At 36.4% G+C, this 18496-nt stretch overlaps 1 protein-coding gene across 1 annotated transcript in view; it reads right to left on the reverse strand.

Moving 5' to 3' along the window:
* The window catches only part of EDIL3 (EGF like repeats and discoidin domains 3), a 218633-nt gene that overhangs the window by 153834 nt on the left and 46303 nt on the right, over positions 1 to 18496 (reverse strand). Inside the window, 1 exon segment of the mRNA XM_032676101.1 lies at positions 2013 to 2141. Coding sequence (XP_032531992.1) covers positions 2013 to 2141 — 129 coding nt within the window.

Here is an 18496-nt window from a genome sequence, read left to right on the forward strand (position 1 = left end):
ATTCCTTCTTACATCTTTCATCCAATAAATACTCCTAGTTAAAAGTGATCACTCAGGGTCTGGCACTCCTGGACTCCTCACAGACCCACCTTTCAACAGGTTATTTTACTTGAAACACTCCCATGTTTCAATTAACAGAGTATAATTTACTAATAGCTTATATTTTCATAGGAAAAAAATCAAAATATTATCTTGAAACACCATTTTTTTCAATGACTTATATGACTCCCTAGGGGAACATAATGCTGAGTACCCTTTTACTAAAAAGTAAGAGAATATTTCAAAACTTATTTTTAAAGTTTTTAACGAGGCTAGACTGTGAATCCATACATGTAGCATAATCACATAAGACAAATACAAGCTACATCAACACTTTGGATTTTAGTTAATATAGAAATATTAGTAAGTTCTTTACTTAACCATGTTTTTCAGTAGATATTCCCTATGGATTTTAAACTAGAAATGCAACATCCTGCCTGTGTAAGTGTTGTGATTGCCACATACCGTCAACGTGTTTACTTATGCTTTACTCTGTTTACCAAACTGAGTTTTCGCTAAAGTGCTTAAGATTTTAGTTCAGTATGTGTGTATTTTTTAAAGCCCTGTTAATACTCCTTTGTTAATTACTGTGGCAACTCTCACAGTACCCTTTTATCTGAGATTCACTCATGCCATCCTCCCAGTTAAGAGCAATGCAATTTCCTGCCAACCAAGCACACAATAAATGCAAAAGTTTCCTGAAGTAAAGCCATGTCAAGGCCATTTTAAGGCAGCATGACCTACACCTGTAGGATAAATTCAGGCACTTCAAGCACTCATAAAAATGATAGGGAAAGGGATGGAAAATGGGATTTTGTTGCAGTATCTTCTGACTTCTTGTATGGCTGCACTAAGGGAACAAGCACTTTCTTGTGCAATTCAAATGTTAGATAGCAACCAGCTACAATGACATTTTAGAGACAGAAAAAAGTACAGCTGGTGTCCGACAAAAGTTGGCCAATCACAGGAATTAATTCCATTTGTTCGTAGAAAGCTTATCTTCAGGCAAATCAAATTAAATCCAAACTTCCTTAAAATTGCATTGTGGAGACTTAGAATTCACTCTCAGAACAGTGGTAGCATTCCTGGGCTGAGTTCTGCTTGCTGTCTCTCATGATAGAGATATACTTAATCCTCAGAGTATCATATTCAGGTTGTGAATGTGTAGACTTTATTTATTTATCAAAAAATGAGAACCACACAGATTTAGGACAGTTGTAACCTTAGAGAGGTGCTGAGCCCAGCTGTGACATTTTAAGCATTTTGCTCCATATACATCTTTGGGGTAATATAAGAATTCAGTCAACTTGCAATGATCTGTCTACCATCTTTTCCTTAAATTTTGATTTAAGTTTTCTTAAGAAAACACCTGACCTGCCAGGTGTTTTGGAGCTACCACTCATATTTAGGTTTACTCTGAGTCAAACGCACATCACAGAATTTCTGTACATTTGCCTTGCGCTCTATGGACTCATCTAATGATTAATTACAGCCTCCAGATGGGTAACTGTTTTGAAATTCAAACAAGTGTCTACTAAGTGTTATTCTGTTTTCTCCTGTGCTGTTGCTGTCACTTCTCATGTTTAACTAATTAATCTTTACTCTGGACATTGGCATAAAACTATCAGAAATGGTACTTTAAATAGTCATTGGCTGCAGGAGGATACATAGGAGTATCTATTTACATTGATCTTTGAGAAACATTGGACATTTTGGGGCACCACTATGATCTTTTTGTAAAGTAGAGCACTGAACTTTCCTGAGTTCTACAGATAGTCTCAAATGCTGTTTTAACTGCTTGTTGATTATTATGTAGATATCTATGATACAGATGTAAGGTTAAACAAACAAAAATGAATAATGTAATGAACCCATTGCCATAGAAAATGCCATGGACGTGATCACTGGTTGGGTAGTCACAGATTAATGGAGTATTTAAAACAATTATTTCAGAGTTTAAAGTTTTCACTTACCAACCTCCACAAGGCTAGAGCAGTTGGGGTCTGTGAAGCCCTCAGGACACTCACAGGAGTAGAAATCATCACTCAGCCCTGATAGACAGATGCCACCATTCTGGCAGGGGTTGGAGTCACACACATCCGCTGTGGGATAAAAGGGAAGAAAAAACAAGGTTCTTGTTATAAAAGTCACCAAAAGTTATGCACAAGCTCCAAATATGGCAGATTACTTGTAGCCAAGAAGAGAAAGGAATGAGAAACTCTATGTCCCTGGAATAATTTCTGGCTAATCCAATTTTATATTTATTCAACAGCACACCTCTGTGTAATCGACTCAATGACAGCTATTCATTTACAAATACAATGGCAAAAGGTAATCTTTTGCTTTCTCTTGTGTAAAGACATGTATATAGCCTCGGAAAGGAATTTACCCAGAATTTTACTTCTCTTCATTGTAAAGCTGAGAAGTGATTTCAATTCAGGCTGTTGGTTTATCACCTGGTTTGTGAGTAAACAACTGTGGCTGTGGTTACACCACCATGTGTTCCACTGAAGTCACTCAGTGGCACAGCTTTGATTCATATCAGCCACTAAATTCAGGTCAGCAGACCCACTAACTCCACTGCAGAGATGGAGGCAAAAGAACCTGAGAAACCACAGTCCCTCAGTGCCCCTCAGCAATGCCGTCCATGTCCCAGAGAAGTCTGACAAATTATTCCATAATCCATTTTGACTGCAGAATCAGAAAAAAATAAAAAGAAACAAAGCTATGTTTCACGTCAGTTGTTCAGTTGGCATCAAAGTAATCAACAGATGCAAATCCTTAAAGATGCATCACGGGGTTGCTTTAAAGTTCTACAAATACAAAGAAATGCAAGACTGAATCCTCATACCAATAGGATAAGTGGAATTAATCCTAAAAAATGCCCTAGATTTTAGTCAGTTTCAATTTAATACTTTTTCTTATATAATCAAACATGTATTTAGATGCATTTTTATTTAACTCAAACTTCATTTTAGAAGACAAATTTGTACTCTCAATTGCTCAGCATTGTTTTTAGAAATACTAATAATTTGTGCAGTAAATGCATCTGAAAGAAAGATCTCGTAATTATTAAAAAATAAGTACCTTATTTTGCATGCTTTTTAAATTGAAAAGTTGCCAGTCCTTTAGCCATGTAACTGAAAAGAGTTAGAAAAATTCCCTTGTTTATGTGAGTAGTACTGACAGTATAGCATGTTTTGGACTGTAGTGGTGGTAAGGGAACTCAATATTTCAACATCCTTCTGGCACATAAACTTCAGATAAGTGCTTCAATTTTAACAATCACTTGAGAAATGCAACTGACATATGAAATTGCCTTTACAAATTCTGTGCATCAGTTGCAAAAAACTTGAGTTGTGCTGGGTTACTTTTAGTTTTATTTAATTTTAATTTGTCTTCTTTAATCTGCCCTTGTGAGACAGAGAATTTTAATGTGCTTACATACTTGGAATTAACAGTTTTGTCTTGAAGACTCCCCAGCTGATGGAGAAGCAAAGCTATTTGAAAATAGTAAATGACATAAAATATTACTTGTCTAAGGATCAGACATTATTTGTCTTCCTAACTAAATCTAAATAAGTCAAAACTTTTCATTTTCTCCTTTTGTTGCATCACTGAGGTAGCAAAAGATGCTTGTTTATTCCTTTATGGGGCTTAGACATTTGGTTGTGAAAGAACAGATAATATCAAACAAATGCTGTGACAACTGTATTCCCATACCTCTAATTAAATTAATAAACTAAACAGTATCTGGAGCAGGAACACTTATTATGCAAATCCGTATGGATATTCTGATTAAAATGAGAGAGGACATATTTACTACGTATTTCCCAATTCAGTGTCCCTCTGATTTTAATTTTGCTATTGAGAAAGAAAAAAGAAAAAAAAAGGAAGATAAAAAGACAAATACTTTTTCCATTTGTAAATTTTATATTAACTGACAAGCAGATTGCATACTCAGTTTTCCACTATATTTCCAGAAACTGAAATCTCCTACAATGACCAAAGTGTGCACACTTAATTGTGTAGTTTTCATTTTTCTGAAAATCCATGCTGGCTTTTTCAGTCTGAAGTAAAGTGACCTGACCTGCAGTTTGAGACTAATAAAGTAGAGGCTATCCTCTGTCAACAGTCATTTATTTCCATGTTCAGGAAATAACTGCACTAATTGATCTTTAGACACACCGCCTTGGCTTGTCATTCATGGGCGTAATTTTTATAATGACATTATATCATATTACAGAAATAATATGAATACAGCACACATCTAAACAAAATGGGACAAAAAAAGGAAGAAACACAAGGGACAAAAGGCTCCAACAAAAAAAAAATTCCCTAGCCTGTCTCACTATGCTAAACAGGCCTAAAGAGGGAATGATTAAAATACACCATGGTATAAAATCAAATATGATGCAGTCAGAAAAATGAGAAGCTGCACAATTCTACTTAAGACAAGGTACGAGGCTGTGCAAATTTTGATACTTAAATTAGTAAAAAATCACAGAAAATATTATCTCCCTTACATATAACTTAATGTCTGTGAAATTGTACTGAACAAAATAAATATCACCTTTGAATCAACAATATTCCCCTTGATTTACATTTTGTGCCTCTTGAGAGGATGTTCATGTTGAAATATTGAAATTAATTTGTTACACATTCCCCTGAGTTTGATGAACAGATTTTGATTTTGAAGGCTGTTCTTAGTAAGAAGAGCTTATATGGGTGCCATTTGTCTTAACACAACTGATGAAGGCATTTGTTACCATTAAAATGCAACACAGCTTTTAACACAACAATGGTTTTAGAATTTCACATGAGAACCATCGCGAATGAAAGAATAAAATAAACACAAAAAAATATATCCTTTACAGTAGCTCTTACAGAACTGTGCTCTGTGCTGATGACTTTCCGCAGTGATGGGCAATGTGCTGTTTGTGTAACAGACTGTGTAATTTGACAAATTTCTGTAAATTAAACAAACACTCTAAGAGAAACTCAATTATTAAAAATAAAAATAAAAAAATTAAAATAAAAATTATTATTGTACATAATTAAGACACTCTGAAAGGAGTCCAGTAATATGCAACTGTCAAATAAAAACAATGTTTCATACTTTTTCTTTCCTATGTCTGACTAACCTTTCACTTTTCATTAAGTGGCTACTCAAGTGTAAAAGTGTGTCTCAAGACTGTGCATAAACCATGTGCTACAGCTATTGCTGCCTTCATGTCGCCCCTGGGAAATTCTCAGACAGTAAAACCTCATTGCATCAAAGCTACTGAGATTCAGTGCAGGGACTTGTGGAGCAGAGTCAGTGAAGGATGAGCTCACACACCCTCACCTTTTTGCCCCCAGGCTGGTAGAACTCATAACCACTTTGAATTTACCTCTTTTAGGGAATGCTTGCTTTGAATCAATGCAATATATCAAGTTTATTTTGTAAATTAAATTATGTATGTATATACAAACACTTTTCCTCCTTTTTGATGACATAATTCATGGACTCACTCACTCATGGCTAGGCTTCACAAATGAAGATTTAGGAAGGGCTCTACCCACATTTGAGGGGCAGACAAAACATTCCCAGGATCAGAGTATATTAAATTTGGGGGATTTTTTTTTTAATTATTATTTTTCCTCACACTGTTTATTTCTTCAGAACTTCTTAAGTCGAATAAATCCTCGAGTGAATTGTTCATCCTCTCTTTGGAAAGAGCAATTGGTTAAGAATAAAAAGAGCGTGACAAAAAGAATAAAATTAAAGTGGAGATCCACACATATTCAAAAATTAGAATTTTAATTCTCCAAACTCAGGAAAAACTATACAGCAAAACTCAAATAAAATGCTATTATATTTGCTCTCTAATAACAACTAGAATTTTTTTTTTAAGACCATGATGTTTTTGTCCTTAGTGAATAACTTAGTCAATGAACGTGGGTCTCTTTTATAGAAGCACTTGGAGAAGAACTGTTCTTTAAGTCCATTGCACTCCATGATGTACCTTCACACAACCACTCTTAAACCACATTCTTTTCAATAAAATACTGAATTGCTTCTTTCCACAAGCAAGCAATGGTGAGGAGCTGGGTAAAAACTGTAAACCCAGTCTTTGTTGAACTTTAAGCTTTAATATAACATATTATTTTGTCCTACAAAACCCCACAAAAATTGTGTGATTCTTGACTGAGGAATGCAATCCTTTACTTGACAGCAAAGGACAACCTGAAAAAAAGAAACTCAAGTCTTCCATATAAATAATGCAGCACACCAAGATGTTAACAGTTAGCCCATCAATCCTTGTCAAGAACAGAAATTCACAGTTTATGGAAAAAATTTTTGTGGTATGAAGGCTGAAGAAGATGCACTGGGCAAAGAGAGAAGTTCCATCCCACAACCACCTGCATTTTCACGAAGCACTCCTTGTTGTAAAAGTACAGAGAACAGCCAGCTACCATTACTGTACACTAATTCGTTTGCAGTTCACTAATGTTTGTCAATGAAAAATATGAAAAAAAGTTCCCTCAGCTATCTTCTAACACCTAGAATGATAACTACTAGGATTTCTGGCAGAATTGTTGCTGTAAGAAACATCTGCTCGAGACAACGACATGATAACTAAGAAAGAAACATCTTTAAAGAGTCCTGTGGATTCACAACATTTCAAAACTGTAAGGAAAGAAGTGACTGAAGAAAGACCATTCAGGTGTTCGGGCTAGATTTGCTTACATAATTCAAAAACAGAGAATGTTGCATGAAACAGAAAGTGTACATCGAAAAAATTCGACCCTATTTCTGCTTTCATATAATATATATTAATATAAATATGAATATACTTAATATGCATTGCATAACGAGGCAGTGAAATTTACAGTAGCTGACACTCAGCTAAATGCACTGGTATTGTACTTTCAAACATAATGACATATGAGTTCAGGATGTTAGCCACACAAGTTTTTAGGCAGACACAATGCTCTTTACTAGTAAGCTGTGTGATGTGTGTTATAAAGTTCAGGCATTTGGTTCCACCATTCAAGGGAAGAGGTGGACCATCATTCCTATCTAAAAAGCAGCTATACTTCTATTTAATTTTCTGCATGGCTAATGGAAATAAGGCTTATTTTTAAAGCTCTTTCAAAAGAAATAAAAATAATAAACATTCCCTTTCATGAGGATAAAACTAATTTCAAAGAAGAAATCTCCAGGTGGCATCAAAGAACAAAGAGCCTTGAAAACAGTCAGTCAAATCTGGTTTAGGGACAGTAAAAATGAGCCTCGGTTATGAAGCCCAGAAGAGCACCTAAAATTCAGCAGAAGACTGAGAAAGTACTTGCTACGTGTAGCAGTTTCATGTTAAAATCAATTTTCAGGAAGAGAGCTTTACTAGTTTTTTGAGTTACAGAATCATCTGTCCAGTGCCCAAGTTCAAACCTGTTTCTCCACAGCTAAACTACTGCTTAGAAGAAGAACCATTAATCATGTTGAATACACACCTGTGCAGAGATGCAAAATGTGAACATAGAAACAAATGAGTTCTTAGGTTCTTTTAAAGAAATTTGTAAGCTGTTTTTTTTCAGTTTTTATGGTGAGACAGCTAATTTGTTTTTTCCTAAGTTAAAAAGACAGTTGGAATAATTAAATTATCTCCCTTATTATTTGAAAAATAAAGTTTCTATATATCAATAGCTCATCTACACCTCCTTCTGCTTGTTTTCTAGGCTGATTTGCTTACTATGCAGGTAAAAAGTTCAGCAAACTTGCTAACTAGAATAATAATGGCACACTGTTTAAATGGTTTTATAAAATGTATGAACAGGTAACATCAATCCTTAATGTCTACACATGAATTGGAAAGAAAAACTACATGAGATTGTTAATCTTGAAGTAAGAAGTTCAGGATTTTATCACAAGTCTCACAAAAAACAAAGTAGTTACTTCTGAAAGCCTCTGAGATCACAAGAGACCGTATGTGCTTGAATAAGATGTAGCTTGTAGTTGTGGTGGAGAACTGAAAAGTGCTTGTGTAAACTAGGTGTAAAAAAATTCTCTAATTTTTAGTTCTGGTCTTGTAATCTGAGGGGATGCACCAGCTGATTTCTCAAACCCTGAGCTGATAGTATGAAAAGAAAATCAGATTATTCTAAGCGGAGAATTATCATTTGTATCCCACTCTGGAACTGGGCTGAAACATTAATCCTGGGTGAAGATGAAGTGCTGACTTAAGCTTTGGATTTAATCTAATAGTACAATACTGTAAAAATGTGTCTCCATTTTAAGAGTTAGAATAGAGCTCTAAAATAATATCTGCAGAGACTAATTTCTATTATAATAAATCCCCTTCTGACTTAAAAAATATAATCTCTTCCCTTTCCAAAGGTCTACAGTATGAGCTAGTTTATTCATTTGAATGTGAAAGCGCAGTAGGCCACTGCACTTCAACCTGTTGTTACAGAGTTTTATAAGTATCTGATGTTTGACAATATGAAACACAACTAGAAACAGAAAACAGCTTAAAAAGTAAACTCTTCTCTCTTTCATGGGTTACAGAGAGTTCATTTCTATGCCAACAGGCTCTGTAGGGAAAAATAAAAAGAAAGATGAAGTATTCCTGTCATCTCACATCTTTATTAGTATAAAATGGATCAAAAACTATTAAAGGGGGGGTGTGGTTATATAACACACTTCTGAGTATTTTTACAGCTTGTGGGAAATCTTTCATGCTCATGCTGCCATGTGGATTTGGGGAGAAGCTGTCACCAACCGAGACACTGCTTTATCAAAGGAAAAAGAGATATATTCCCCCTCTGATTGATCAGCTGACGGTACCAGTGACACACCAGCACCCACCACCAGCAGTGATACTTCCCACACAAGAAGGGAGAGAGCTGGTAAATACCTTTAATGAAGATACCCCAGTTCCCATCAACACAGTCTCCCACATCTTTTCTCTCTGCATGCTCAACAAAGCTGGCAAAAAATTACCCAGGCACTCCTTGCAGGTATTCCTTTGATTTATGGCTGTCACACACGTCACCTGTGTTTACATTGTTATTTGCCACTTGCTAACACTCAGGTGGGTAAACTTGAGTTTCTACACCTGTTCAGGTCTGTGGATGAAAGTGGTTTATGAAAAGGGAAAGAATAAGAGTTTAAATTGAGACTTCCCGCACAAGGTACTTAGGCTAAACTGTCATTAATTTGTTTCATTCAATTAAATCTTTCAAAAGAGATTCCGAGTCAGGATGTAAATATACTATCATTTCCTGTCACTTGTCCTTTGCTTTTAAAGGTGGTCAGGAGATTTTAGCATTATGTTGTTCCCTTGAAGTTTATCGGTTAATAAAATATTTACATTTATTGCAAGAATTACTAGGTTTTGCAGATCTCCTGAAACAGTTTTACTGGTTTCTGTCAAAAATCTGCTGGACTTCTGCATGCTTCTCTACCAGCTGTTAGTAGGCTCCACCCCTATATCCAGACCAGGTGGTCAATATAGGAATCTAGATTTCTTATTTGACTTAATCTGCATCAAGCTTTTGGTCATCATCTTTTCCTAAATCTTTACTTAAAGTACTCATGATTCCCAAGGCTCTGGAAATGCCTCAAACCCCGATCAGGGAAGAACTCAGATGCAGGGCAGCTTCTCTCTTGCCCATCCCCTGTTTTCCACAGAGAAACAATCCACACCCACAGTCTAATCAGCATCACAGTCCAAAGAATGTCCTTTAAAATTAACAATCTTAAAGTTTATGACCTTCCCATCCTTCTTGTCCTTCTGGACTGAAAGCATTCATACACATATTCATACCGGTCTTGACAGTTATTTTCCAGTTTCTACTTTTGCTTCATCAGAGAAACAAAATTATTTAAAACAGAACCCAAATGCTTATTGTGGAATTATCAATTTTAAATAAATATTCCCAATTTTCATTCACAGTTTTCCTTTCCATTCCTCTTTCTTTGTGCTCCACAGCATTTGAGATTAGCAACTGGGAAGCACCAGAGTGTGTGTCTATGTTTATACATAAACACACATATATATTTATACTTACATATTTATATGTACTTCATATATATGGAAATGAGTTTGGTTTGTTCTACCTTTGTATTCCCTATATTGGATGTATCCATTGACTGGTTGCTAGGCAATTATTAATCTCAACACTGGTGAATTTATCTTTTCCCATCCTAAGCAAATCCAAATTTCAAAGCTGAGCAATTAAAAAGTCATCATTAACAGTTTTTAAAACTCTGATTATGTTTCATTATACCCTCCTATCTTCACCAAAATGAAATACCGTAGAACACAAATTCTAAACATATTCTCATTACACTTTGAAAAGTACTCACTGACCTCTAGTTACTTCTATTTTTGGATATCCACTCTTAAAGAGCTTCTTTGGTGATATTTTCTTACAACAGATGCCAACACTATTGAAGAAATGGTTCTGAATCCAAAACACAGTTTCTGAATCTACACTAAGTGAAATCTGTGGATTTTGCTTCAGATTTAATCGTTTCCCTCCATGTGATCCTAAAGGTGCCAGGATGACCTGGTATTAGTTGAGAAGGCTCAGTAACCATTAGGGTCTCCACTTAAGCTCAACTTCTAGGTTGAGTCCTTGGGATTAAATCAAGCTCCTCCAATTCCAAACCCCTCTGCAGGCAGGAATAAAGCAAGTGTAGGACGTGAGGCAACACAGGATTCCTTTCCAAAGCCCACCAACACATGAGATGACCATTTTACCAGACAGACCAGCACTGAACATGCTTTCCCACATGGTCACCCTCTAAAATGATGTCTTCTCTTACACCAAATCCTGCAGCTAAAGAGAATAAAGCAAATTATTCTGTAACTTTCCCTTGTTATAATTACCCAGTCTTATTGCATTCACTTAATGCATTTTTGGCCCCATGGATATTAAGATCCATCACCACCAAAGTCCTGTCACCATCAAAAAAGATATGTCACTTGAGTAGGTAAAACAGTATTTTTGATTTTCATAATTTGCTTTCTGGCTTTATAGGAAAGTGATTCTACTGATCACACTCAGAATATTAATCAGGCCCTGCAGATATGTGCCCCTCCTGTGAGGGATATGAAATAATAAGGGCATTACAGCAATCAGCTACAGTAAAGAAGTGATTCTGTTTGTTCTGGACAATGTGGCTGGCAGTAGCATGTAAGCATCCCATGTGGATGAATGATGAAAATCCTTTAGATCATTTCTGCTAAGAGTCTCTGGAAAGGACAGAGGCAATTTTTACCTTATTGCTTTCATCTTGTTCTACAAGCAGAATAAAATCTGAAACTTTCACACATATAAAGACTCCTGTATAGATTCTATAATCTGTACAGCAGCATGTGACACACAGACATCTAAAACAAGGATTTAGCCAAGGTGGTAAATTGGATTATGACAAATTCCATCTCACTGTGGCCACACTGCAGTAACAAACTGCATTCTTGGCAGTAGTTTTTAATTTAATTTTTGTTATCTGTCGTAAATTGTAAACTAAAGCTAAACAAATGTGGGTAGTAGCTTGTATGCCCTTGCTGCTACTTATGGACAATATTTGAAAATTAAGAGCTGGGAACAGTAATTGAAAAAGGATGAAAAAGGATAAAGTCTGGTAGAGAACAGTGTAAATTAAAGATGTTCACAGAGTGACTGAGATTGTGATGCTTTTAGTACACTAAATGGAAGAGGATCTTAACAGTTATTTTACTAATGATACATACAGATCCTTGACTAGTAAGCTAAATAAGTCTCCTCTTTCAGCTTCTGAATACAGAAAAACATTCTTAGAGAGGTTCTCATCTGACATTGCAAAATATCTATCTGGAAGAGTGAAGTGCGTTATAACTGCTTCTAATCTCAAGGCCAAGTCACTTACCTGCCCTTCAAGATCCCAGATACACCCCAGATGCCACAGCATGCCTGGAGCAGACCTGGAAAGAAAGCTGGTTTCCCACTCTGTCTTACTAGTGGGAAGAAACACAAGGAGGGTTTACCTAACCTATCTATTTTGGGGTTTTTTTTGGTTTATCTGCAGCTTTTCTTTCTTAACTGCATCCAGATAATGTCATGTAGTTGTAACTAGTGTAATGCAATGTTAACATGGTTAAGTTTGTATAGAATGCCCACATTGTACTGTTTGAAATTCAATTGCTGTTCTTGCACACTTAATAGAGTCCTGAGTCTGCATGCACAGTATGTATTTTTAAAACACAGGACTAAGTAGAGAGTAAATCCCAAAGGAAGGGAAAAATACTAAAAAGGAGCTGAAAATACTGCTTATTATGAATACACATACATAAATAAATCTAATCTATTTTAAAAAAAGAACAAACAAAAAAACCCAAAAAACCACAATGCAAGTTAATTCCTTTTTTTTTCATCCAGTGTAGAGGAACAAAGGGAGGAAGGTGATCACAGTTTAATAGATAAAAATAAAGCCATAAAACTTTGGTACTCTATATTAATGCCTTCTGATCTTTTCCACATTCTTATAATTTGTGAACATGGGATGCCACAACAGAGGACAGTAAATTTTTAAGCGTAAGAGGACTTTACATGGATTTACATGTTAGCATCACAGTCATACAACATGTGTATGTATTATGTGTACATACATATGCTTGTAACCTAGATCATAATATACAAAATGTAAAGTATACAAAATAAAACTCTATAACTCTACTAAATGTAGATTAAGGATCCAGAATGGAAAACACTTATGGTCATGAATATCTTTTCTGTCAGAAGACTTCATTTGAGAACAGTTTCTGATAGGAATGAAAAAAAAAATCATTGAAAAATCACTTTACTTTGTAAAACTTTAAAGCCCTTCCAGTTGAAAAGATGAAAGAATGATGATTTTACTTCTCAGTTAAGTCTGCCCCTCTTCCCCCTCAGGTGAGACCCCACCTGCAGAGCTGCCTCCAGCTCTGGGGGCCCAGCACAGCAAGGACATGGAGCTGCTGGAGTGAGTCCAGAGGAGGTACCAAGATGATGAGAGGGATGGAGCAGCTCTGCTGTGAGGAAAGGCTGGGAGAGTTGGGATTGTTCAGCCTGGAGAAGAGAAGGCTCAAGGGTGACCTAATTGTGGCCTTCCAGGACCTGAAGGGGCTACAGGAAAGGTGGAGAGAGTCTATTTACAAGGGCCTGGAGTGACAGGACAAGGAAGAATGGCTACACACTGCCAGAGGGCAGGGTTAGATGAGATATTGGGAAGAAATTCTTGTCTGTGAGGGTGGTGAGACCCTGGCACAGGTTGTCCAGAGAAACTGTGGCTGCCCCATCCCTGGAAGCATCCAAGGCCAGGCTGGACAGGGCTTGAAGCAACTTGATCTAATGGAAGGTGTCTCGGCCTATGGTAGGGGGTGGAACTGGATGATCTTTAAGGTCCCTTCTAACCCAAACCATTCCATGATTATATAATCACTACCAAGCTCATTGTCCTTGTACTTCAGTTTATTTCCCATGTGTTCATAGAATTAACTTTATTCAGTTTTCTTTCTCTCTTCAACCAAACACAACCAGGTGATTAGAGAAGCCTCATTATTCACCACCAGAACATATAAAAGAGTTATTGTGACTGCACAAATAGATTGCTGCAGCCTGATCTTGATGAACAAAGGGACTACAATAATAAAGACTGAAAAATAGATTATAATATTGGAGCCTGGAATTCAACATATTTCTTCTCAAATGAAGGTGTTAATAACAACCCAGAGGCTCATTGGGGAATTCCTTTGTTTTTCCCTCTATTTGTGACCTTCATTAAGAGAATCACCTGTTATTTTGAGCATGCTGTAGCTGTGTGTTTGCCACTGGAGCTTTTTATTTGTTTCAGTACAGGCTTAGATATTTATTTTTTTAAATAGATGCTGGTTGTTCCCCTTCCCAAGGTCAAATTATTGTCCTTAACCCTGTGCAGGCCTCTGTATTTCTAGGACCCATGAATCAGAATCACAATGGGTTAACTGCTGCCATTTCTCTGCTTTGATATCCTTGACCTCAAACTAACTTTCTGAAAACACATTTTTTCACTGAGCTGGCCCAGACCACTGCCTGCCATGAGACAGTTCCACCCAGAGTTAGTCACCACTGTGGGGCTGGGACATTATCCTTGCTCTAAATTCAGTTTTCTCTCCCTGGTTTGGCACCAGCCCTGTAGCAATACCCAGGCGCTGTTCCCCCTGATGATCCTGCCTCGTTACTGGCAAAGAGAAGGAGTACATAATGCAGAGCAGTGCTGAACATCCTGGATGATAAAAGTATTATTTGCACAACACTTGGCGTTCCTGCAGGTTTTAAGGACTAATAAATCTCCCAGCAAAGTTAAAAAGTAAAAAACTCTTCCAGAAAGCTGAATCAGTATCCTGGTGCTATGTCAGGAGCTGTTATACAAGAGCTTTTAAAAAGATCAGCAGAATCAGTTTAAATCCAAAGGCTACCTGCATGTGCCAGGCCAAATTAAATCCATTAATTTGATGGTGTTATTCCTGTCCAATATTGTCAACAGCATCTGTATTTGAATTGTTTTCTCCATCGCTTAATTTAACAACCAAAATAATTTTAAGACAATTTCCTAGGATTTAATTTCCTCATGGTATGGCTTCTGTCCTCTCCTCCAATTTCCTGTCTCATTTTTCAGTCCAGCAATGTTTAAACCACATTTCCTATTTCTCACGTTTTTCTGATTAGTTCTTTACTTTTTAGCCAGATTGATTTTTTTATTATTTCAGCTTCAGTCAGTAGTGTTTTTCAAGTCATGTACAGCCTTGTATGATTTTCTACTTACTACTTATCTGTTACAACTTTCTTGCTATGAAGTTCAAAGCTTTTATTTTTAAGAACCATGTACTCTCGAGACGTTTAGAGAGTGGTATTTCTAGTGGCATATCAATTTTATCTCAGTAGTATTCCTAATTGCCAGGTTACTAAGCCAGAAACTGCTGCAAATAGCTCCTGCTAGTCTTCCTCTAACTAAAAAGAAGTATGAAAGACATTTAGAGAAATCAATAAATAAACATTAAACAAAATACCCCTAAAAGGAGTCAGGCGTTTATTACACTGGACAAAGTTATTTGCTGAATTCTCCTTCTATATTATTCAGAAATAAAGTGATTTAGTTTATGAAAGCTGCATTTGAAGTATCAGGATATTGCAGAGAGTTCAAGACAACAATTTCAGCATTTTGCAACCTTGTTCTTCTTTACAACTACCCTGGTATGTGACTGAAAGGAAGACAATGAGACATGAATATTTTCCTTTCAGCAGCTGCCAAGGAAGCCTAACAACACTGTCTGAAAAGCTCAACAATTGAAAGTAATCTACAAGGCATGACAATAGAAAGCATCTTGGGTCATTATTGATCAAAGCCAGGCAGTACTTCACTCCACTGCAGTCCTATTGAAACATGCTATAAATGAATAAATAAAAGCAAGCATGAAGTAAACTTAGTAGGTTTCACCATCAGAAGTGCAATGAAGACAACAGGTCTTCTCAGATAAAACATATTAGCATATAAATTAGATTAAAAACCACGATGAAAGCAGTTTAAAAAACCAACAACATAGAAACCATAATATTTATCACTAGTAGAGATCTCTGTGCTAATAGTCAAAATCACTGGTTGCAAATCATAGCTGTAAGCATTTCTGGAAATACTTATCTACCAGCATGAAATCTAAGTCACATGAAATTTTAGTTCCTGGGGTACTACACTGCTTCTGTTTTTAACTGCAAAATTATCAGTACCTCCATAATCATCCTCTTCCTCACAAATGTGCCAGATACCTGATCTTAAAGAAACCAGATACTTTTTGCTTATGGATTTGTGTTTGTTTGGTTAGGTTTTTGTTTGTTTGGGGTTTTTTTGTTTGGTTGGTTGGTTGGGTTTTTTGTTGTTTTTGTTTGTTTGTTTGTTTCGGTTTTGTTTTTTTTTAATTAGTTTTGTTTGTTTGGGATTTTTTTTTAGTATGAACCTCTGATCTTGCCACAATAGAAATGTGAGTAAACAGAAAAAAAATGATGTGTGGAAACAGCAAACACACCTCTGCTTTTGGCCATCCTAAAACCAAACCAAACCAAACCAACCAATCAAAAAAAAAAACCCAAAACAACAAAAAAATCCCACCAAAATGTAATGAGGTCCATTAATGAGTCCCCATAGGTGACTCTTCCAGTTTTGTCTATTACCAATATGAGAAATAAATAACTTGGGTTTATTATAAGCAAAATAATTTTAGTGGAAAAACAGAGGGTGGCAGGACTTTTCTTTCATTTAATTCCAAGGGGTTTTTAGGTGCCTCGTGGAGACTGTAAGGTGAAAGGCCCATCTGGGCCTGACGCCAGGAAAATATCATGGTCGGGACAGGGAAAAAATATAAAAATGGAAAATATACCCCAGCCACGTGGCTGGCCTTTGTGTGCAGAGAGAGCCCCCTGTACATGACACCCCCTCCCGAATTCGAAAAATTACCTTTTAAGGTAAAATACCTGTTACTTGTTGAATATTTAACATCTTACGTAATCAAGAGGGTACAAAAAGAGTGCGTTTTTCAAACCACGTGTGCTTTCCAGGCCATGTGGCTTGGGATTGCACTCAGTGCTGCAACAAAGGATTTCTTGCTGCAATTTTCCTTGTCCTGCTAGTATTTTTTGACGTTTCATAAATTGAAAGGAAGGATTTTTCTGACACCAAGTCTTCAAATCTCACTGTCTTCCAATCAGTACCATGCATTGTCCAAGAGCTGATAAACCTCTGATATGCCCAAGATAGGTGATGTACCCAAGCTATATCAAGGAGAATCAAGAATTAAGCAGTAGAGGCTGTGATAGCATTATGCCTGGCTCTATATAATGAACCTATTTTATTATGAGTGACATAGGTTCTGTACACATCAAAAATCCCCTTTCTGTGGTATCAGATTCTATGCTTGCACAATTCTATATCCAGTTTTTCCTGCTGCTGTTATAATGAAGGGATACTCCCTACATTTATGTTCTAACAGTGTATTAAGCACTTTTGCTAATGAAACCCATAGATTTTAATGAGATTTAATTGTGGGTTTTTTTTCCTTTCTAAGCAAATTTGGCAAATGCCTGGATGTTTTCTGTTAGCTTGGGGTTCGTTTTGTTTTGTGTTCTGCCTGCTCTTCACTGTTAACATTCAGGTCTAGGCTTCAGGTGAGCATAATATAGAAGCTTAACAATCATATTTTCAATGACAGACTACAGCAGAGAATCTAAGCAGGCCATTTCTTGGGGTAGAACAAAACCAAAATATCTCAGTAGCCATAAGGAAAGGAGATCACAGGGCACCACTGAGAACACTTCTTATGTGTGTCCTCATTTCAGCCCAAGAAAGTGAAGTTTTTTGGTTAAACTGATGATGACTGAACTTTACTATTGTTCTTTGGCAGTATTAACAAATTTTTTGAGGTTTTTTGGTCAGTTGGGTTTATTTAATTTGGTTTTTTTTAGTTGTTTGTTTCATTTTGATTTTGGTTTGTTGCTTTTTTTTGGGGTGTGTGTGTTTTTGTTAGCAGTGTGTGGTTTTGGTTTGTTTCTTGATTGGGGATTATTAGGCGCTTTTTTTGCCTTCTCCCCCCCCCCCCCCCGCTTTTTTGCCTTTTTTTGCCTTTTTTTTTCCTTTTTTTTTTTCCTTTTTTTATTAAGAAAGGCAAGGGGGAAATACAATACCTACCCATTCTTCTCCATACCAAGGCACATTTATATGGACTACTGCCCTGTTGCAATCCACACAGGAAAAAACAGATTTTATCGATTGCTAAGAATCCAGAGAAAATAAAATAAAAAAAAAAGACATAAATACCAACAACAACAATCAAGCATATATTATGCTAGTTGGCTATTCAAAGAATGCTATTTGAAATACAGCTTTAAGAAAGTCTGGAGTTCAGCCTTTCAGAAAAAACACTTCAACAAGTTTAGAGGCCTTGGCAATTGGGCATAGAATTCCCAGATAAATGATTCTTAAATTTTAGCTTCCACTTCCAGATCTGCTGAATGAGAAGGGTTATAATAACCCTAACATTTCAAAGATTTACCTGACTTAAAGCACAGCCTGTTACACGTACATCAAAGGGTCTCTTCCAAGACCAAGCAGCCTCCCTGAATTGAGCATCTTGCAGGCTTTGTGCTCCAGGTCTTGGACACCAAATTATGTGGGAACCAGGATTACAGGTACTCTCAAGTCACTTCTATATACACATAGTTAATTTTAGTCCTGAAATTCATAATTCTGCAGAAATTTAGTACTTATTATCCTTTTTGCATTCAAGCCCTTTAGATAATGCCACTACCTTCCCTAGCTGTTTGGACACAGGAACGTGCACATGCGTATTCAGGAAAAAACTCTTCCTCTCATTTCCCTGCTTTCCCTCTCTTTTTCTTTTTAAATAAACAAAACTATCAG

This window comes from Chiroxiphia lanceolata, chromosome Z, assembly GCF_009829145.1.
Source record: "Chiroxiphia lanceolata isolate bChiLan1 chromosome Z, bChiLan1.pri, whole genome shotgun sequence".
Lineage (NCBI taxonomy): Eukaryota > Metazoa > Chordata > Aves > Passeriformes > Pipridae > Chiroxiphia > Chiroxiphia lanceolata.